Source organism: Globicephala melas, chromosome X, assembly GCF_963455315.2.
Source record: "Globicephala melas chromosome X, mGloMel1.2, whole genome shotgun sequence".
NCBI classification, from domain to species: Eukaryota; Metazoa; Chordata; class Mammalia; order Artiodactyla; family Delphinidae; genus Globicephala; species Globicephala melas.
Genome location: NC_083335.1, coordinates 108,778,153 through 108,801,889, shown reverse-complemented (window position 1 = coordinate 108,801,889; position 23,737 = coordinate 108,778,153). Strand labels below are relative to the sequence as shown.

Here is a 23,737-nt window from a genome sequence, read left to right as displayed (position 1 = left end):
AGCCCCCTTCATGCTGTCTTCATGCAGCCAAACCCAGTTCTGTCCCTGGGGTCTGACCGAGCTTCAGCTCCCAGCCCCTAATAGGAGAGAAGACAAGCCTCTCATGCTGGTGAGCGCTGGTTGGCACAGATTCTCTGTGCAGGAATCTCTCCGCTTTGCCCTCTGCATCCCTGTTGCTGCGCTCTCCTTCATGGCTCTGAAGCTTCCCCCACTGCCCACCCCCTGTCCCCGCCAGTGAAGGGGCTCCCTAGTGCATGGAAACTTTTCCTCCTTCACAGCTCCCTGCCAGAGGTGCGGGTCCTGTCCCTATTCTTTTGTCTCTGTTTTTCTTTTGCCCTACCCAGGTATGTGGGGAGTTTCTTGCCTTTTGGGAAGTCTGAGGTCTTCTGCCAGCATTCAGTAGGTGCTCTGTAGGAGTTGTTCCACATGTAGATGTATTTTTGATGTATTTGTGGAGAGGAAGGTGATCTCCACGTGTTACTCCTTCACCGTCTTCCTTATTATTTCTCGGATATTTCTGTAAAATAAAAATGTTTACTGTGATGGTCTCACAGGATTAGGAGCATGGAGAACAAAGCCCAAGGCCCATAGAAGATGGGAAGTCTATTAGGAGACTGTCTGCATAAAAAGCTATGACCTCAAAGGGCTACACCCTCAAGGAAGGGTAAGTCGTCTTTCAGTCTGGAATCATGTCATCTGTGTGGTCCAGGGAACTTAAAAATTGAACTTGGATTAAAGTGAACCTAGACCGGTAGTAACTTCAGGCATTTGGTAGAAACAAATCCAAGTTCTTTCTGAAGGAAGTTACTTTCATTCTATGACTTAAATTATTCTTACAGGTAATTTTCAGATACAATGAACAGCAAATACTCAAGGACAACAAGGCACACAAATAGAACTATAATGACTTTATATATTAGAATTATTAAATACAGACTATAAATAAACCATACTTACTATAAAAATGTATATCGAATTTTTAAAAAGAAAATATTTTAAAAAACAATTATTACATTTTGCACATAAAAGGCATTAAATAAATATTTGTGGATTTAAGTTAATAAACATCTAGCCTTTTCCATGATGTCAACTACTACTTCATTCACTCATTTTATCCAACAAACATTTTTGCCTATTCATGGTGTTCTGTGCTATGTTTTCAGTATGAAGGATACAATAGTAAACAATATGCACACAGGGTTCTTGCTCCCAAAACTCTCACATCTATGGGGAAGACATACAGGTAGACAGCCAAAAATAACCTGGTAGGATTAGTACTCCCTCAAGGACTACAATAGGACCAGATAATTGAACATATTCACAAGACTCCCAAGAGCTTCCCAAGCACAGCTCCCCACGGTCCTTCTTATTCACCCAAGGAGGTGAAAGACTTGTCCAATGAGTCTCTGTTTAGGGAGAACTCCCTAAAAGGTTCCAGCAGATTCTTCCATGACCTTCTGGTCACATAACCAAGCCCAACTGTTAAACTGATTACACCAGCTGTAAAGCACCAATAAACTGGCCCTAGATCAGGAATAAGACAAGGGTACCCACTCTCACCATGCCTATGCCAGAGCAATCAAGCAAGAAAAAGCAATAAAAGGCATCAGAATCACAAAGGAAGAAGTAGTACTTTCTCCATTTTCAGATGACATGATTTTATATATATAAAGTCTTAAAGATTCTGCCAAAAAACTGTTAGATCTAATCAACGAAATGAGTAAAATTGCAGGATACAAAATCAACATACAAAATCATTAGTGCTTCTCTACACTAATAAATGAATTATCTGAAAAAGAAATAAAGGAAAATCCCATTTACAATAGCATCAGAAACAATAAAATACTTAGGAATAAATCTAACCAAGTTGGTGAAAGATCTCCACACTAAAAACGATAAGACACTGATGAAAGAAATTGAAGAAAACACAAATGGGATGATATCCTGTCTTCATGGACTGGAAGAATTCATATTGTTAAAATACTATGCAAAGCTATCTATAGATTGAATGCAATCCCTATCAAGAGTCCAATGGCATTTTTTTTTACAGAAATAGAAAAAACAATCCTAAAATTCATTTGGAACAACAAAAGACTCTGAATAGCCAAAGCAATCCTGAGAAAGAAGAACAAAGCTGGAGGAATCACACTTCTTGATTTCAAACTACATTACAATGCTATAATAATCAAAATAGTATACAAAAAGATATATATCAATGGAACAGAATTGAGAGCCCAGAAATAAACCTTCGCATATGCAGATAACCAATATTTGACAGGGGAGCCAAGAATACTTAGTGGAGGAAAGACAGTCTCTTCAATAAATAATGCTGGGAAAATTGGATATTCACATGCAAAAGAATGAACCTAGATCCCAACCTTACACCACTCACAAAAATTAACTGGAAATAGATTAAAGACTTAAATGTAAGACCAGAAACCATAAAACTCCTAGAAGAAAACACAGGGGAAAAGCTCCTTAACACTGGTCATTTCTTAGATATGCACAAGCACGCAAAATAAGAAATAAACAAGTGGGACCACATCAAATTAAAAAGCTTCTGCACAACAAAGGAAACAATAAACAAAATGAAAAGGCAACTTACAGAATGGGAGAAAATATTTGCAAACCACACATGTGATAATGGGTTAATATCCAAAATATATAAGGAACTCATATAACTCAGTAGCGAAAACAAAATAATTCAATTAAAAATTGAGTGAAGGACCCAAATATACATTTTTCCGAAGGAGACATACAGATGGCAAACATGCACAGGAAAAGGTGCTCAACATTACTAATCATCAGAGAAATGCAATTTAAAACCACAAAGAGATATCACCTCACATACATTAGACTGGCTATTATCAAAAAGATAAGAGATAACAAATGTTGGCAAGGAAGTGGAGGAATGGGAACCCTTCCACACTGTTGGTAGAAATCTAAATTGATGCAGCACTATGGAAAACAGTATAGAAGTTCCTCAAAAAATTAAAAATAGGACTACCAACATTTTCCAATAACTGACAAGGTGGCAGAAGTGCAGCAAAAGAGGCAGACCTTCCATAAGTCCACCTACCTCAGGCGTGGACCTCAACCAGCTGCTGGACAAGTCCTACAAGCTGTTCATGCAGTTGTACTGCGCCTGGCAGCAACCGCGGCTGAATCCGGCCTGTGGAGGAAGCAGCACTCGCCGCTTAAGTGCCTGAGCAAGGCCAAGAACAAGGCGCCACCCACAGAGAAGCCTAAGGTTGTTAAGATGCACCTGTGGGACATGATCATCGTTCCCAAGATAGTGGGCGGCTACAAGGGCAAGATCCTCAACCAGGTGGAAATCAAGCCTGGGATGATTGGCCGCTGTATGGGCAAGCTGTCAATCACCTACAAGCCTGTGAAGCACAAGCTGCTCAGACATCAGGGTCGCTCACTTCTCCACCTTCATCCCCTTCATGAAGGCTGCTTGGCCAATAAAGGCACAGACTCCTCTAAAAAATAAATAACTTTTAAAAATAAATAAAAATAAGACTACCTTATGACCCAGCAATTCCACTTCTGGGTATATATCCAAAGGAAATAAAATCACTGTCTCAAAAAGATATCTGCACCCATGTGTTCACTGCAGCATTATTTACAGGACAAGAAAACGCCTAAGTGCCCATCCACATGAATGGATAAAGATGTCTTAAGATATATATATATGAATATTATTCAGCCATTAAAAAAGGAAATCTTGCCATTTGGAACAGCAGGGATGAGGGCATCATGCTAAGTAAAATAAGTCAAATAGAAAAAGACAAATACTGTATCATCTCACCTATACATAGAATCTAATGAAACCGATATCATAGAAACAGAGAACAGATTGGTGGTTGCCAGAGGTGGGGAGTTGGGGAGGTGGAAGGCGGCCTGGGTGAAGGTGGTAAAAAGTACAAACTTTCACTTATAAAATAAATTTGTTCTGGGGATGTAATGTACAGCATGGTGACTATAGTTAAAAATACTGTATTGCATATTTGAAAACTGTTAAGAGAGATCTTAAAAGTTCTTACTACAAGAAAAAAAACTGTAACTATGTGAGGTGATGGATATTAACTAAACTTATTGTGGTAATCATTTCACAATATATACATATGTCAAATCATTATGTTATACATCTTAAACTTATACGATGCTATATGTCAATTATATCTCAATAAAGCTAGAAGAAAAAAGTTAAAATAAACCTGTCCTAAGTGCTGCTAGGGGAGTTTCAAACTTTAAATAGCATGTTACACATCATTAGTTAGCCCACTGCCCTTATCTTGGCCAAGAGTCAGTGTCAGTCAGTGTCCCAGTCCAGCTGTAAAATAATTTTATTCTTCGCAGCGAGAAAATGCTGCTTAAGCCAAGTCTTGAATAAATAGGCATTTATGCTCATTGTGAATTTAGTACTGCCAGATATTTACCTGATAGTCAATAAATATTAAATACTTGTTAGTTGCTACATGAAGAAAGAAGAATAATTTCTGACTAAATTCTATAGTAGTTTAAAATTTTCTTTCTTTAGCATTTGTATTACCTGTAAAGTCTTTTGGCAGCATGTAAGATTTTAATATCTTACTATTTTGGGAATGAGCTCATTTTAGATCTAAGAAGAAAGATTTATTCTTACAATAACAAAAGCTACCTTTTTTAGATCATTCTGTTAAGTGCTTTAAGTTTGTTATTTTACTGAATTTCGACAATCACCCTGTGTGGTATCTATGTCACCTCTGACTTGTTGATAAGGAATAGATCCAGAGAGGCTACATAAGTTGTCTAAAGTCATACAGCTAATAAGAAGGAGAGGTAAGCACCAAAACAAGATCAGCCTAACTCCATAGCCAATGCTCTACAACTATAGCAGATTCTGTCATGCCCCAGTCACATCCCTTTGGCACTTGTCACCTACTCCATGCTTGCCCACGGCATTCCATGGCAAGGACCCACGATTTTCCACCTGCACAGGGCAGACCAGGAGTACAGGGGATTTAATGTCCCAGACAGCAGTGCCCAGCCAGGAGGGATGAAAATGGAGGATAGATGCCCCTGCTTACTTACCCCTTGAGTAGGACAATTCTGAAATGTGTTCCAGAAGTCCCCAGTAAGACTCACATCCCTACCCTCCTACTGATACTTCCTGGGATCACCTCCTCAACAAACGACTTGCATTCAAATCCTTCCCTGAGAGTCTACTGCTGCAACCCCGCCTAAGATAATACCACATTCCCTTGCTCTCCCTTCCAGCTTTAGTTCAGAAGTAACCTGAAAGGTCCCCCAGTTCAGTCTCCCACCCACTGCAGTTTTCTACAATATCACTAACAGACAACCATCAGACTCTGCTTATAGAATTCCAGGAAAATAGAGCTGAATATCAGCACGACAATCGATTCTACTTATTTCTTACTTGGATTGAGTAGAGCTACTCTTTTGTGTAACTTAAAACTTTTCTAGAGCTAGGGCAAAGTATTTCCTCTTCTACTTGCCAGCCTTATACATATCTGAAGACAGCTATCCAGTCCTCCCCAAGTCTTCCTTACTCCATTATTTTTCAATGTTTACTTATGTAAAGCACCTGATTAAGAGGGAACCAGAACTCTGGAAACAACTTTTAAGAGTTATCTGACATAGTCCCAGTTCCTGAAGCAAGACTAGATCTAAGTCATTGAAGACAGATGGTAAAACTATGTAAATCTGTGCTCAATATAATTTTTCACACTTTTTTTCCTGGCCACTGCCCAGAATTATGCCCCCTTCCCCCCATCCTCAGCCCTATTTCTTAATTATAAAGTAGAAAAAGAAGGCTAATTGGAATTCATCTATGGCATGACAATTTGCAGTAAAATATTAAAATTCATTTGTATGGAATTTTCAATTTTAGGGTTTGGCAATGATGAAAAGCACCCAGATCTTGGGGAAAAAAGGAACATGATTGCTGTCTAATTCTGTGATCTTTCTAAGAGTAGAAAGTATGTCTTTTTCCTTTGAAAAAAACTGTCCAAATTCGAAGAACTCAAAATTAACATGAAACTACTTCTTTCATGAGTGCTGGCATTATCAGCTTTCAAAGAAATGAACTACTCTCCATCATTATGTACAAATTTACATCATTATGTAAATGTCATCTATCCATCTCTAAGCCTTTTACAACGAATTCATCTTTTATTCATCTTGCGGTTGTGCGCTGGGCATTTGTGCCATATCCAAGATAGTCATTTTGGAGAGGGACATCTTAAGAATTTTGCTTTCCTGGCTTTCTGTTAAGGCCTTAGAAAATTGTTGGACTTAACTCACCTAACAGCAAAGTCCTTACTGTTAACTTTTCCAAGTATGTGTCCCTTAGGCTTATTCTAACATACCTCTACTATTTAAAAATAGATAAACTGGGACTTCCCTGGTGGGGCAGTGGTTAAGAATCCACCTGCCAATGCAGGGAACATGGGTTCGAGCCCTGGTCTGGGGAGATCCCACATGCCGTGGAGCAACTAAGCCCGTGCTCACAACTACTGAGCCTGCAATCTAGAGCCCAAGAGCCACAACTACTGAAGCCTGCGCGCCTGGAGCCCGTGCTCCGTAACAAGAGAAGACACCTCAATGAGAAGCCCATGCACCGCACGAAGAGCAGCCCCCGCTCACCGCAACTAGAGAAAGCCCGCGTGCAGCAACAAAGATCCAACGTGGCCATAAATAAACAAATAAATAAAATAATCTAATTAAAAAATAAAAATAAACTATTGGGTTTCAAGTAAGCTCAACCCTTACCAAGGCTGTGAAGAGTGTACCGAAATCTGCCCATTCCCTCTAGGAGATGATGCCCCCTTTCTCCATCATTGTACATCAGGTGCCTTCTTACTCTCCCCCCACTCACCTGTTCTTATTAAATTATCTTGTATGAATCATTTACATCTTAGACATGTTAAAAGAAAAAAGAAAGAAATTTCTTTACACTGATGTGAATTGAAAGGTCTTGTCCACTGCCAAATGCATTTTAAAAATCAACCCAAATATATGTGAGATATTGGGAGGCAGGAGTGCTCTTCCCCCACCCTTAAAATCACCTATGATTACTCAGCAACCTACACAGAAAGCAGGTCCTGTCTTGAAACCTCTAAGGTGTTCACAAAACCAGTGCTGGGCTGATGGCATCAGGATTACAGGAGTGTTTACAAAATACAAATCCGTGGGATGCACCACTGGAGATTCTGAATCTGTAGGTTTGAGGAAGGAATCAAGGGAGAGAGGGAGGGAGGGAAGAAGAAAGTGAACAAATAATTGTGATAAACGCCAGGTCCAATTTTTAGTAATGATATATGGTCCAAGCTTATGAGATTTCCTCCTCCAAAGCCTGCTCTGAAAGTTCATCTGCCTACATATAAGGCTGTGCAGAAATGCCAGAAGTCTCCTCAATGTAACAAGCATGCCTATTTGGGGGTCAGGGGAGGTAAAGGTAAGAGGGGATATGATAATCATCCTGCTTCATAGAAAGCAAAGTACAGTGTTTCCCCAAGTCAGTTATCATTAGGAGTCCAGTGGTTTCATATTTAAAACCTAGGATTCATAAAATTAACATAATGTTTAATTAAGACCCTGAGCATAGTTTTTAATCTTCAATTCTCTCCCAAATGGACATTTGTTGAGGTTTCTCTGGAGCCTCATATCAGATGGATTAGTTACAGTGCTCTTGTTATAGTATTTCCCAGACACTCTTGGAAAATGGAGCAATATTTTAGAGGCTTGTCAAAATTTTTTCAATGGGGATCAAGAAAACTCTGCCAGGGCTTCCCTGGTGGCTCAGTGGATAAGAATCTGCCTGCCAATGCAGGGGACACAGGTTCTGTCTCTGGTCTTGGAAGATCCCACATGCCGTGGAGTAACTAAGCCCATGTGCCACAACTACTGAGCCTGCGCTCTAGAGCCCGTGAGCCACAACTACTGAGCCACGTGCCGAGAGCCTGTGCTCCAGAACAAGAGAAGCCACTGCACTGAGAAGCCCACGCACCGCAACAAAGAGTAGCCCCTGCTCTCCACAACTAGAGAAAGCCCGTGTGTAGCAACGAAGACCCAACGCAGCCAAAAATAAATAAATAAATGAAAATTAAAAAAAAAAAAGAAAAGAAAACTCTCCCATAACAGAGCTGAGGCTTCAGGCCTGGTGGTCTTCAGCTCCCTTCTGCTCCTTAGCTCATTCCAGCCCTGCCTGACAGTCCCATCCAGGTGTACATGGAGATATCCAACTAGAACTTTCTAAGTAGAGACCTGCTGTGATCCAAGGCTTATCTGTGTGTGTGAAGGACATGCTACCTTGTCTCTGACCCCGCAGAGAATGTTCCCCTGTACTGATGATGAAAATGGCTTTATATTCACAACTTTAGTCTGTGGGTAAGTTTCATCATTACCTCCTCCTTCTACTCACCCACCTCTTCCCTTGGTGCTTTCCTCTTCATGCTTCTCTTTTTCTCTTCACCCACTTGTGACTCCACTGTGTCTTGTTTTCCTGATGTTCCGGCAGCCTAATACTGTCTCCTTGTTCTTCATAGACCTTTCATCCCCCACCCCCACAAACATATCTTACATCCTCATATAACTCATTTTTTCCCCTTGGCCTTCCAAATTCTTCAAAAGGAAGCACTTTCGCAGCTGGGCGTCTGGCTGTTCTCTAGTCTCCAGTTTTCTCTGTGAACATCTCACAGAAGAGTCTGTTGTAACAATTTTGTTCTGTGTTATTTAGTCCTACTGCATTTTCTTAGGAAAGGAAGCTCAAAACTCCATTATTCTATCTTGTTTCCTTTCTTTTTCTCCCACTTCTTTCATTAGATCATAATGTATTTTAGAGCTTCTTTTCATTTTCTAATAGTACAAACACAGAGGCAAAAAAAAAAATGCAGTGAGTTTTTTCCCTTCCTCCAAAAAGAACCCAGAGCTGATAGCATGAGAGATTCAGTCCAATTTAAGCTCTACTGAAAGTACAGTGTAGGCTTGTGGTGTTCTATAAATAACAACCACATTTCCCAAAGCTGTCTGTGGTTTATACAGAGGACCCCAATTAAACTCAAAACAGCTGAAGGAATAAACCTGTCAAAGAAAATGCATTTATAGTGTACCAGGCAGGTTAGACTACAGAATAAGTCAAATTCTAATTTCCTTAAAGTCATTGAGCTTCCATGTTTTGGTAAGATCAAATCCTAAATAATAAACCCATTTGATTTTACACACTCCCACAAACAAGCTTTTTATTTTACAGGTTCTTGGTAGCAATTTTTTGATGAGATCACATTTAGGGCAATCAAATGTAAATAAAATCTCATCTCTCTAACCCTGAAAGTATGAATCCACCCTTTCTATCACCTCTTCTTTGATAACTAATACATGGACCTCAACTCTGTAGGTAAGTCTTTGTTTCTATTTTTCAAAACACTATATTAGAACCCAGGTCAAACATGGTGTGCTAACCCTAATCCCTTGGTATGTCTATGTTAGGGTGTGGGGAAGAGTGTGGGAGATGACAGTGACGAGCACACAGTGACTCTTGACTTTCATGAGCAGGTTTGTATCCCGATTTACCAAGAGTAGGTGGGCACAAATAATGGAGAAGAAACGTGGTGGCAGTGACCGGTTTATCTGTCGATGAAATCCAGCTAAAGTCAACATTTGCCTTAGCAGGCTGGGGTATTTCTACCTGATGAAATGTCTTAATTTGACATGTTGATTTCCAAATTAGTAACCCATCTTTACTAAAATTGTCCCTTTCTCTAGTTCTGGTGTAAAGAGTTAAGAAATTATTTTGCCTCTCAACAGGGATTGGATAAGAAAACTGTCTTCTAATAAACAGGACAAGTTCCCTGAGCAATGCTCTACACAATACCGTACTTGAATCATTCTTAGACTTCTGAGTATGAGTCCAGGCTTTACTATTAAGCATTCATGCAAGAACTTTTCCCTTCCCTTCCAATACAATCACTTCTTCCTCCATTTGCTTCCCCAGGTTTATCACCTAAGAATATTGGCAATAAAGAGCTGGAAATAGTAAAATCAAATCGTTTTCTTCCCTATGTGTTTTAGCATCATGCCATCCAGACTGCCCCTATTTGTATGCCATCTTTTTTTTTTTTTTTTGCAGTACACGGGCCTCTCACCGCCGTGGCCTCTCCCGTTGCGGAGCACAGGCTCCGGACGCGCAGGCTCAGCGGCCATGGCTCACGGGCCCAGCCACTCTGTGGCATGTGGGATATTCCCGGACCGGGGCACGAACCCGTGTCCCCTGCAATGGCAGGCGGACTCTCAACCACTGCGCCACCAGGGAAGCTCTGTATGCCATCTTTTAAACCAACACTATTCTTTCAGGGAAGGACGATGGACAACCTTCTACGTCTGGTCTTGGGTTTAAGAGCAAGTTTTCCAAAATGACCTCAGAGATGAGGTTGCCAATTCTTCCTACCCATTAGTATTTGTGTTCAGCGTCCTGAAAAAACTGTCCGTTTTGCCAATTAGTTCACACTCATTTGGACATGTATCAGGTGGGGAGAAAGATGTTTTCTAATGCACTAGAACTGAAGGACGAAAAAAAAAATGGAGATGCAGTACCAAGTTGTGAATATTTTGGGACTCACTGTGCAAATTATTTCTAAGTATTCACCATAGCAGTTTTCCCCAACATATTTAGTGGGCGAATAGTACAGTCAGTGACACCTGGCCCTCTATGCTCATTCACATGATTTCATTAATTTGTTTGATCTAACTGCTTATTCCTTTCATTTTGCTTCTATTAGACTACTGAGGTTTTTCCTGCATTTTACCTAGTTTCCAAACAATCAGCATTAATCCTTCATTCATTCAATTACCTTACTAGGTACTGCCACAATACCTCTGCCTTCAACTTCCTTTTGAAACATTCATTACATTTCTCGCTGTTTAAAATTGTGAATTATTCTTGATATGCACATTTATCCTGAGGTAGATGAATACAGTTCTATAAAATGAAACAACAGGATGTGACAGTTCTTCGAAAAAAAGAAAGTCCTTTGAAATTAGCTCTCCTAGGAGTCTATTAACCCCTTATTCATATCTTTTAAATATTCTATATAAAACACACGGCTAATATAATCTCTGGACTGTTTTATTCTTTAATGAACAAAAACTAAAACTGAAGGAGAAGAGAGATTATCCCACAGGGGTGATACTTGAGAGCATAGTTAATATTTTAATTTCTTGGGGCTTCCCTGGTGGCGCAGTGGTTGAGAGTCCGCCTGCCAATGCAGGGGAGATGGGTTCGAGCCCTGGTCTGGGAAGATCCCACATGCCGCGGAGCAACTAAGCCCGTGCGCCACAGCTACTGAGCCTGCGCGTCTGGAGCCTGTGCTCCGCAACGGGAGAGGCCGCGACAGCGAGAGGCCCGCGCACCGCGATGAAGAGTGGCCCCCCGCTTGCCGCAACTAGAGAAAGCCCTCGCACAGAAACGAAGCCCCAACACAGCCAAAAATAAATAAATTAATTAATTAAAAAGAAAAAAAATATTTTAATTTCTTTCTGAGCACTGACAAGTTGCCTGTATATGGGGCATGGGGTTTTTAATTCATTCATTTATTCAGACTGTTATTATGCCCCAATCTGAGCCAAGTACTGTGCTAGGTACTGAGGTATACAGTTATTAAAGACAACCCTTCACTCAAGTAGTATCTAAGCTAGCGCACAGAGAGACAAAAATATAATTATAAAACCGCATGTTGTTACAAGTTACGAACAAGCGAAGGACCAGGTGCCAGCTTAGGGGTTGAGGAAAGGCTTCCTCAAGACTGAAGGAGCAAGAGTAGGACAGGTTAGAAAGTGAGAGTGGTATTCCAGGCAAGGGGAACAGCATATGCAAAGGCACAGACACTGGAGGATAAACTGTATGTATGTGTGGGAATGTTAAATTTTAGGAAGGCCTCCATCCTCCAGGATGCTCAAACTTGCAACTGGTGTGCTTGCCTCGAGTTTCCCAAATAATTTATTTGTGATACGGACCAGTGTTAGAATAATGTATAACAAAACAGTAAGTTATCTTTCTACTGTCTGCTTATAAGGATCACTTTAATCTTCGTGCGCTTGACTACTCTCAAGTGGTACTTGTTTGTAGATGCGTTTGATAGGAAAAGACAAGAAGGTTATTTACCTTCTTGTCTATTGAAGGTGAGACAAGAAGGTAAATAAATTTGAAATTGGTAAGCCAATTTCAAATTATCAGTATGGGTGAGGAAGATATATTCTTTAGGAAAATTACTCAGCTAAGACCATTATCCTAGACCAGTAGTTCTCAAAGTTTAGCATTCATAAGAATCCCCTGGAAGCCTTGTTAAAACACAGATGGCCAGGCCCCATCTTCAGAGTTTTGATTCATCAGGTCTGGGTAGGGGTGAGAATTTGCATTTCTAACAAGTTCCCACGTGATGCTTATGCTGCTGATCTGGGACCATACTTGGAGAAACTGGTCTACAGACTTCTTTCAAGTCATTGCAATCATAGAACTGAAAGTATCAAGTCACATGGACTCTTACATGTTAACCATAAATAAGAGTTTAATGCTCTCAAAATAACAGACCGCACCCAAGATGTTTTCTAACTGAAGCCTAGAGACCTTAAATCTCATTCACTCCTGGGGCCCCACTTCCTTAGCTTTGTCCTCTGAGCTTCGAAAAGCAATGTGATTAAAATAATTTATTTCCATACTAAAAGCCTTGTTTTTGACAAGCGCACTCTCTCCTGTACTCTGGTGCTTTCTGAAATATTCTGTTACGTAAGGAGCAAATTACTCCCGAATTTAAACAGACTTCAACAGCTATTACCCTTGTGAAAGCTGCTCGTGAAAATGTGGAGAGTGATCTTTAATGTTTTCTCTTTCTGGTGAAGCGGAAATCAGGCAAAATAAATATCAGTCTGAGGGTCCAGATACTTGCAGCTGAATTTAAATAATGAAATAAAATATCATTATTTTCAAGGAACATTTGTCTTTAAAAAAAGGCTTTCTTTGCTTTCCAAACATATATGGCATTTTGACAAAATGAGCTTTTGCTATTATTTCCACTGAGAACGTTCACAGAAACCTTCAAGCGAACCAAGCCTCAAAGTAGCCTCAGGTTTTTTAAAATGACAAAATGGCTGTGGTTAAACAAAACATAAGCAGGGAACGTTCATTTTCACCCAGAAGAGCTCCTCACTTGCCTTGTTATGGAACTCTGCTGGCTGAGGGAGCCTCTGGTACTATGACTCCGCAGTTATTTTTAGTATCTGCGTGGGAGGGATGGGGGATGGAATGGACACAAGATTGATAAATTCCCTTACCTACCTCTGGAGGAGAGGAACTCTGGGCACGACGCTGTCTTATTTACACAGCGAAAAGTGGAATCCATTAGATTTGGCCTTGGGGTTAGGAGGGAAGGAGGAAAAGGAAAAAGAGAACATTAAATTTAAAATATTTCCATTTGTCTATAATTTTTGAAGCAAAACCACTCAGCAAGCAGTAGGATATTTTTAAAAAACATTTTAATGAATATATCACCATTTATTCATCTCTTTCCTGTCCCAGTGCTCTTGATAAATTGAGCTGAAATACCTGTGTAGCTCTTATCATCTGTGTGCAATTGGGGCTGTCAGAGGCATGATGGAGAGCAACCTAAGTCAATCCAAGTTAGAAGCAACAGATTTCACTCTGGGCAACGTTTTCTTTTTACCTAAAAAACACTACGTATACTATCTGTGGATCTCTTGGTGAGGTGATTTCTCCTACAAAACTTGCCCATGCCAGAACTTCCCTGTGTCTAGCCATTTGTACAGAGACTCCCCTCTTCATGGCTGCCCGCCCCCCATACCAGGTCGGGAGTCATAAGCCCTACGCTTTTTTCTCAAGACCCTCCCAGAACATCAGATAAGAGAGAGCAGGAAGAAACAAAAACAAGTGAAAAGCCACCTTCTCATATGTCAGGACCCTGACATCCAAATCATGTAATTTAAATGCAGCCTCATAAGTTTTAGACCCAAGCCATACACCTAAAGAATACCATAATACGGTAAATATCATAATACTTAAAGAAAATATCCCTGACAACAGAGAATACGTTTGTCAAATGCATAAGCATCAAAAATAAATGAAGCATAAGTGGATTAGTGTAAGTATCCATGCTATGGGCTTTTGAGAGACTGTAACCCAAAATATTATTTCTGTTTTTTAGTATACTGCAAAGTATCCATAACTAATGGCTTTGTAGAATATATTAAACCATAATAACTACTGCATTTCATAAATTCTAAGGTGCAACTTTTTAATACATTTTTACATCTAAAAATCAGGATGCATCTTACAGTCAATGATGTATCATATTGCGGTTTCATTGGCAATTTTTAAAATTTAGTCATTTAGCAGATAAAACAACAATGTGCCTTATACTCAGTCGTGTCTGATTTGGTGATATACATAATTATCTACAACAAGAAAGAGCTTTAGCATGAAGCATTTCAACTAACGAATCATAATTTGAGTGACTTACTAAGTACAAGGCATTAGGTTTAGGTGATGGGGAGGCAAAGATAAATAGAATGTATCTCTGATTTCAGAGTTAACAGCATAGTAAGGTAGAGTCACATATAAGCAACTAAATAAGTGCAAAATTTAGTGCTGTGGGAACACAAAGGAAGGAGAAAGTCATCCTGATTAAAGGATCAGAGAAGGCCCATGGAGGAGGTGATTTTTGAGATGAGTCTTAAGAAATGAGAAAGCTTCATCAGGCACATTTGGTACAAGTAGATATAAATGTAGAAGGTTGAAGGAGTAGGATCTAACCTGAAGAAGAAGAAAAGCAAATCAACAGATTCTGAAAATTGCTCAAGAAATATCAGAGTTGTGATATCATTGACTGAATAAGAAAACCAATTGGCAAGGCCAGTTTGAGCAAGGGGTGGGAGGAGTGAAGGTGGAGTGGAATACAGATTGGTTGGGGTATGTTAAGTTTGAGGTATTTATAGGGCATTGTAATAGGCATTTGCCTTTTTTTTTTTTTTTGCAGTACGTGGGCCTCTCACTATTGTGGCCTCTCCCGTTGCGCAGCACAGGCTCCGGACGCGCAGGCTCAACGGCCATGGCTCACAGGCCCAGCCGCTCCGCGGCACGTGGGATCTTCCCGGACCGGGGCACGAACCCGTGTCCCCTGCGTCGGCAGGCGGACTCCCAACCACTGCGCCACCAGGGAAGCCCGGCATTTGCCATTTTTGAGTGCCCATCCCACACCCGGGAATATCCCCACTGTGTAAGTCTTGTTAGAAGGTAGGGCCCACTTCCCACTACAGAAGTTTAAAAAGCCAAATATTTGCTTCCCAGCTCCTCTTGCAGCTAGGGTACAGCTGAAACTAGCTTTCGCTAAACAGACATGCCCGTCTTGGGGTTTGAATCTGGAGTTAGTGATGCAAAAATGTAAGGCTAGGGGAGACTTCTTTTGGAGGTGAGGGCAGTGGCAGGATCCAGTGTCCATTAGAAGCTGCAGTATCCAGCATTCAGCAGTGTTGTCTTTACCACTCTGGCTCTGCTGAGTAATTTTGGCCAGAGTCCCAGGTATGAAACCTCTCTACAATCTTGCCTGTTTTCCAGCTTTCCCAGGGATGCTGGGAGATAGCCAACATCTTTTCAATAGGTTGTTTTTCTGTTTAAATCCATAAGAGTCAATTTCTATGGTTTGCAAAGTAAGAACCCTGGGTGCTAAAGACATATATCAGAAGATGCCTGACAAGGACTTGGAAAAGGAGCATACAGCATAGGAGGACAGTTTACCTAGAGAACAAAATAGGGGAATCATTTGATTAGGACTGAAACTTAAAACAAAGAAAGAAAATACAGATAGAGAAAAGAGGGAGGAAGGAAATGGCATTGTTTTGGAGGGAGGGTGGAACAAGAACACTCAGCACATCTGAGAGAAGGGAAGGAGGAATCAGAGCCATAGAAAGCGCATGTCCTGAGGGCCTACATGTGCCAAGCATCTTGCATAAGCTAACTCATTTAATTTTTACAAATATTACGTATTGCTATCCTAACTTTACAGTTGAGAAAAATGAGATGCATAAACATTAATTAAATAACTTTCTGAAAGTTACATAAATAATAAGTGGTGTGAACAGGATTCAAACTCAGATTTGTCTGATTCCAACATCACACTGCCTCCCTGTCACCAGCTTTAGGTAAGGATTTTGACACAGAAGCCAAAGATAAGGCTTACTGCAGGAGTTCTCGACTCCAGCTGCATACTGGAAACATAAATGGAGATATGGAAACTTATAATGCCTGGATTCCACCCCCAGAGTTTTCGATGTAATTGGTTTGAGGTGCAGCCTGGGGATCAGGACTTTTAAAAGCTTCCCAGATGGTTCCAATATGCAGCCAAGGTTGAGAACCACTGTGGTAGGTGCTATTTCAGCAGAGGAGTGAAACGGTTTGAAGAAAGAGAGGGAAATTAGGCTACAGAGGCAGCAAGTGGTGAAGTGAGGTATTGATAGGGGAACAGTGCAGTGAGGAGGAACAGGTTTGAGTGACATGAGTTTCAAGTGGGTCGAAAAGTAAATTGGAAGTGGACACAGGGAAAGTGAATGTAGACCATTCATACAGTAATAACCATGGAGGTGAAGGGAGGTCGATAGCCACTCTCAACTGTAAGTTGAGAAAATGCTTTGGAAGGATAAAAACAATGAGAACATCTGTAAGCTGAGAGAAAGGGGGCCCTGGCAAGTGAGAATTGCAGATAAAAGTGAGAGGGTTGGGGTCCTGGAAAAGATGGAGTCTGTATTCAAAAGGAGAGAAAGGTTAACTTTTCTGGACAGGAAAAGGACATTTTTCCTTTAATAAAGGAAGAAAATATTTTTTCTTTGGTCGGAGAGGCTGAGATAGATAGTGGGAAAGTAATGGAGGGAGCTTGAGGAAAGTGAAAGGGTGGGATTGGAAAAATGAATATAAGGAAGGGAATAAAGGAGTCAAAACAAAGGAATTAAATAGCTTTAACCTGATATCATATAAAAGGAATTTCAAGTGTAACTAATCATTAGGGTTACATGACTTTCTTAAACAATACTTGGGAGTTTTGAGAAGGTGAGAAAATGGATGAGGAAGTTTACCCAGAGCTGGGGATTGCCCAGACTGACTGGGTGGTAGGTCAAGGGAGTCAGGAACTTTGGGGTGCTACTGAGATCACATACAGATACACATTTGAAATCTAAGCAAGGCTGTTTACTTTGGCATGAAATTTAATATATTAAAATTTACACTAGCCTCCATCCCTGACTTGGCACATAAAATATGTGAAATCCATACGTTCATGTTGAAATCCAAATGCATTCAAAGATAGATAATGATGACTCGAATAGAGGAAGAAGTTGTGGTTTCACATCATGAAATGGTTAGAAGAGATTAGAATAGTGACCAGAGCCCTAAATAATTTGGTAATTCATCTTTCCTGCTTTCAGACAGGCCACATTTCAGGCACTGGCTAAAACATACAGATTTAAATATAGATAAAAATCAGCCCAGTAAATACAGGGTGCTACTTCCATCGATTATGCCTTTTCTAATTTAACAGGCAAGGGAGTTTCTGAAATATTGCTCGCGCTGATGCATCTGTTCCCTTCTAATTCAGATCTCTGAAGGCTCAAACTTCCCAGTTTCTCAAGCCTCATTCTAGCCACAAACCAGTTCATAATAAGTTTTATTTGTGACACAATTTTTAAGAAATGTTCCTCCAGACAACCATGGCATTGTGCTTGGTACTTTCTGTTCTTTGAAATGCTCTCTTTCAATTCTGAAATTTGGCACAAAAGGTCCCCTCTGCTTAGAATGCTCTCCTTCCATCCCTCATCCCTCACCCCCCACCCTGCCCCCTTCCTTTGCTTTTTTGTTTAGATAACTCCTTCAGGACTCCATTGAAGTATTCCGATAGGCTTTCTCTAGACATATGACCCCATAATACCGTGATCTTACTTCCTATTCCATACCATGCATCCCAGTTTTAATTATTTGTCTAGAGTCTGTCTGTCCTGCTAAACTATAAGATTCACCAGGCAAGGACCATGCCTGGCACGTCATAAGTATTCAATAAACATTTGTTGAGTATTTCAGTGAATAACTGTGACTGGAAAATGGGTTGTATCGGATAGAAACCAAGGCAGGAAGGCTCACTTAAGAAGCTATCACAGTCAACAGATAGAGCAGACTCCACCTATACCCACTTCACTCTTTTACCATTTTCATGCACGCTGACCCCCAGTGTGCTTTCCCTCCCAACAGCCAGCACTTGCATCTCTCGGCCTGAGGACTGCCCCCAGGCTGCCAGAGCCCTCCCGTTGCCTGCTTCCAGAGCAGGCAGGGCCTGGAAATTGATGTCCCTTAGGGGCAGCCCTTAAGTAATGACTGACAAATACAAAACTATAAATACTCCAGCTCCCATGCCTTTTTCAAAAATAGGCAAAACTAAACAATAGATTGTTTAGGGATATATAGGTGGCCAAAAATAGAGAAACGCCAGGGAATGATCAGCAAAAAATTCAGGATAGCAGTTATCTCTGTGAGGAGGAGGAGGAAGTGATTAGGGAGGAGCTCTAAGATACTACTAATATTTTATTTCTTGAGCTGGGTAATGGGTGTATAATGTTCATTGTATTATTTTTTGTTATATATATACATGTGAACAACTACAGCAACAACAACAATGGTCCAGTAGGTTGAAGAGAAAATAGAGTAATAGGAAGATTTTTTTTCATACTGGAGGAGCATTGCAGGGATTGTGGACAGAAGGCAAGGAAGAATAAGGAGTATGGAGAGAAAGTGTCGAGAGAAGTAAAGCAGACTGTGCTAGCCTTGGGGAAATGCTAGACTATATGACCCAGCAATCCCATTCCTAGGTGGAACCCAACAGAAATGAATGCATGTGTTCATCAAAAGATGTGTACAAGAATGCTTAGGAATGGAGTTCTGACACATGCTACCACATGGATGAACCTTTAAAAAGACCTAAGTGAAAGAACCCAGTCACAAAAGGACAAATATTATATGACTCCACTTATCTGAGGTACTTAGAGTAGGCAAATTCATAGAGACAGAAAGTACAGTAAAGGTTATAAGAGGCTGGGAGGAGGAAGGAATGGGGAGTTATTGTTTAATGAGTACAGGCATACCTCAGAGATACTGTGGGTTCATTTTCAATAAAGCGAATATCGTAATAACGTGAGTCACGTGAATTTTTTGATTTCCCAGTGCATATAAAAGTTATGTTTAAACTATAGTCTATTAAGCGTGCAATAGCATTATGTCTAAAAAAATGTACATACCTTAATTTAAAAATAATGCTGTTGGAAAAATGGCACCAATAGACTTGCCTAGCACAGGGTTGCTACAAACCTTTAATTTATATATATATAAAAAAAAGCCAATGTCTGCAAAGTGCAATAAAGTTAAGTGCAATAAAACAATGTATGCATGTACAGAGTTTCTGTTTGGGATGATGAGAAACTTCTGGACATGGATAGTGGTGATACTTGTGCAACATTGTGAAGAAAATACACGTAAAAATGGCTAAAATGATAAATTTTATGTCTATTTTACCACAATTAGTTTAAAAAGAGAAAAAAGTATGCTTATAACAACACTAGTCTTAATATCCTCAATTAGAAACAACCCTAATGTCCATCATCAGTATAACAGATAAATACATTCACACAGTGGGGTATATTCACACAATGAAATACTATACAGCTTTGAAAATGAGCAAACTAAAACTACACACAGCCACATGGATGACTCTCAACAACATAATATTGAGTGAAGGAAGCCAGAGGCAAAAGAGGACATACTGTATGATTACGTGTATATAGTTTATAGACAGATAAAACTAATTCATTATAGGTGAGGGGAAAAGGTTTTAACTGGAAGGGAGAAGGGCCTTCTGTGGTGCAGGTAATGTAATGCCTGTGTTCACTCTGAGAATTCATTCAACTGTACACTTATGGCCTTGTGATTTGTGCACGTTTCTGTATGTAATTATACTTTAAAGTTTACTAAAAAATAAAATAAAAGCAACATAGGGATTCTTCTACCTCTGAGAGATATACAAAAGTGTGGGAGAAGTTTGACATCTATATAGCTATTCTTGAATTCCATTTATATTGTACTGTTGCAGAATTGGAAGCCTCTAATTGTTGAAAATATGTTAAAACTATTCTTATTCTTTAGATCTCCTAAAAATTTTTAGTATTTCCCTCAAGATAATTTACGTGAACCTAAGTTTCCTTGATGTTTCAACTTCATTTTTCACTTTTTATTTTCAGCAATCTAAAAACTATGTTAAAATTTAGCCAATTTCATATTATGTTCTATGGAGATAAATGGATAATAAAAAATTTAAGTAAAAAGTACAAATCAATCTTTTTGATATTGCTTTGAAAATAGTTTTTAATTGGCAAAAAAATCTATTCATTGTGAATTGGAGGATGCTATGTGGCATTAAATGATTACAAGTCTCATTATGTAATATAATTAAACTATTATAAAAACTGTTGGAGTTGGAAGGAATCTTAGGGTCATCAAGTCCAACCGTCAAAGTAAATATAAAAGTCTTCTCTCCAACAGCTTGTGGTTCTCTGCCCAAATACTTCCAGAGACCCTCACCCAAGGTTCCCAAATTCACTGTTGAATCACTGTTATTGTTTTAAAGTTCTTCCTTAGATGAATTAAAATCAGTCTTCCTGTAACTTCCACCATTGATAACAGTTCCATCCTCCAAAATATAGTGGAATAAATTAAACTGTTTTTCCATATGATGTGATAGTAGAAAATAGCATACAGTGGAACAGCCATGGGTTCAAGTTCTATCTCTATCTCTTACTAACTAGCTGACCTTATTTTTCTCATACACAAAATGAAGTGAGAAGATCATCTTACTAAGTTGTTGAGACAATTACACAGATTATACATTAAGCACCAGGAACAGATCCAGTTCCTCATAGTAGAAGACCAATAAATTGTACCTTTTAAAAGTTACATGTGAAGATAATATATTTCCCCTTTGTCATGTTTTCTCCAAAACCTTCCAATTTCTTCCAACTATTCTTTATATGACATGCTCTCCAGGCTTTTCATAGTCTTGGATCCTGTCTTTTTGATACATGCCACTTAGTTACCATGTCACATGATACAGAATACATTACACCAAATATTATCTTTTTCTAAAAAAACTTTTTTGAAATATAGTTGATTGACAATGCTGTGTTAGTTTCAGGTGTACAGTAAAGTGACTCAGTTATATATATATATATATATATATATATATTCTTTTTTTTTTACATTCTCTTCCATTATAGGTTATTATAAGATATTGAGTATAGTTCCCTATGCTATACAGTAGGTCCTTGTTGGTTATCTATTTTATATATAGTAGTGTGTAGGTTAATCCCTAACTTCTAATTTATCCCACTCCCTCTCTCCCCTTTGGTAACCATAAGTTTGTTTTCTATGTCTGTGAGTCTATTTCAGTTTTGTAAATAAGTTCATGTGTATCATATCATAGATTCCACTTATAAGCAATATCATATGATATTTGTCTCTCTCTGTCTGCCTTACTTCACTTAGTATGATAATCCCTAATTTCATCCGTGTTGCTACAAATGGCATTATTTCATTCTTTTTTTATGGCTGAGTAATATTCCATCACATATATATACCACATCTTCTTTATCCATTCATCTGTTAATGGATATTTAGGTTGCTTCCATGTCTTGGCTGTTGTAAACAGTGCTGCAATAAACATTGGGGTGCGTGTATCTTTTCGAATTATGGTTTTCTCTGGATATATGCCCAGGAGTGGGATTGCTGGATCATACAGTAACTCTATTTTTAGTTTTTTTAAGAAACCTCCATACTGTTCTCCATAGTGGCTGCGCCAACTTACATTCCCATCAACAGTGTATGAGGGTTCCCTTTTCTCCACCTCCTCCCCAGCATTTGTCATTTGTAGACGTTTTAATGATGGCCATTCTTACTGGTGTGAGGTGATACCTCACTGTAGTTTTGATTTGCATTTCTCTAATAATTAGTGATGTTGAGCATCTTTTCATGTGCCTTTTGGCCATCTGTATGTCTTCTTTGGAGAAATGTCTTTTTAGATCTTCTGCCCATTTTTTGACTGGGTTGTTTGTGTATTTGATATTGAGCCATATGAGCTGTTTGTATATTTGGGGGATTAATCCCTTGTCACCTGCATGGTTTGCAAATATTTTCTCCCATTCTATAGATTGTCTTTTTGTTTTGTCTATGGTTTCCTTTGCTGTGCAAAAGCTTTTAGGTTTAATTAGGTCCAATTTGTTTATTTTTTATTTCCATTACTAGGAGACAGATCCAAAAAAATATTGCTGTGATTTATGTCAGAGAGTATTCTGCCTATGTTTTCCTCTAGGAGTTTTATAGTATCCTATCTTACATTTAGGTCTTTAATCCATTTTGAGTTTATTTTTGTGTATGGTGTTCTAATTTCATTCTTTTACATGTAGCACACCAAATATTATCTGAGTACTCACTGGACAGTACTTTGATTTAATGCTGTCCAATAGAACTTTCTGTGATGAGAGAAATGTTCTATGCCTGCACTATCTAGTATGGTAGCCACTAGCCACATGTGGTTATTGAGTACCTGAAATGTGGCTGGTGTTTCTGAGGACCTGAAAGTTTAATTTAACTTATTTTAATTTATTAGCCACATGAGGTTAGTGGCTACCATTTTTGGACAGTGTAGATCTAGACATTATACTGCCATTAACACAACCTAAACTTGGATAACTATCTTAGAGTTCATTTCATACTGACAGTTTGTGATTAGCTATTTTAGTTTTTACTTCATAAAAACTAACTTTTACTTCATAACAACTACTATTGATATCGATCCAGTTTTCCTGCACCCTGTTATTATGGAAACTGTTTTCTGATTTTCTGAATCACTCTGGAACCTATCTTTAGGGAACCTCAATTTCCTCATCTGTATAATAATGATTGCTTGTACTACATACCTCACACAGTTGACTTAGTGTCAGAAAGTTAATGTATGTGAAAAAGTTTGGAATGCCAAAAAATGCTTTACAAAGTCACAATTTCAGCATCATTACCACTGTTAAATGTTATCTTTCAGGCTATCAAGATATTTATTAATCTGGATGCTATCTTTTAAGATTACCTTTCTCACTCCATGCTTCAGCTACATTGAGCCATATGCCCTCTCTTGCCTCTAGGTCTTCATACATGCTCTCCCTCCCTCTGTGCTCCCTACCCCCTCCTCACCTGGGAGAATGATGTAGTTCTTCTACTCTTGGGGGACTGGCTCAGGGGTTGTATTAGTCTGCTAGGGCTACCATAAAAAAGTACCACAGTCTTTGTGTTTTAACAACAAAAAGTTATTTTTTCCCATTTCTGGAGGCTAGAAGTCTGAGATCAAGGTGTCAGCAGGGTTGGTTTCTTCTAAGACCTCTCTCCATGCTTGTAGATGGCCATCTTCTCCCTGTGTCTTCACATGATTTTCTCTATGTGTGTGTGTGTGTGTGTCCTAATCTCTTTAGGACACACACACACATAGGATACTAGACATGTTGGATTACGGCTCACCCATATCATTTCTTTTTACATTAATTACATCTTTAATAGCCCTATCTCCAAACACAGTCACATTCTGAGGTACTGGAG

General features: G+C 39.3%; 1 protein-coding gene across 1 annotated transcript in view; it reads right to left on the bottom strand.

Moving 5' to 3' along the window:
• Positions 1-339: 339 nt before the first annotated feature.
• LOC132594478 (translation initiation factor IF-2) overlaps positions 340-23,737 on the bottom strand; it is a 181,546-nt gene continuing 158,148 nt past the window's right edge. The window contains exons 4-5 of the mRNA XM_060292076.1: positions 13,333-13,410; positions 340-517 (exon numbers count right to left, since the gene is read on the bottom strand). Coding sequence (XP_060148059.1) covers positions 13,400-13,410 — 11 coding nt within the window. The 3' untranslated portion in view covers positions 340-517; positions 13,333-13,399. The remainder of the gene's footprint in view (positions 518-13,332; positions 13,411-23,737) is intronic.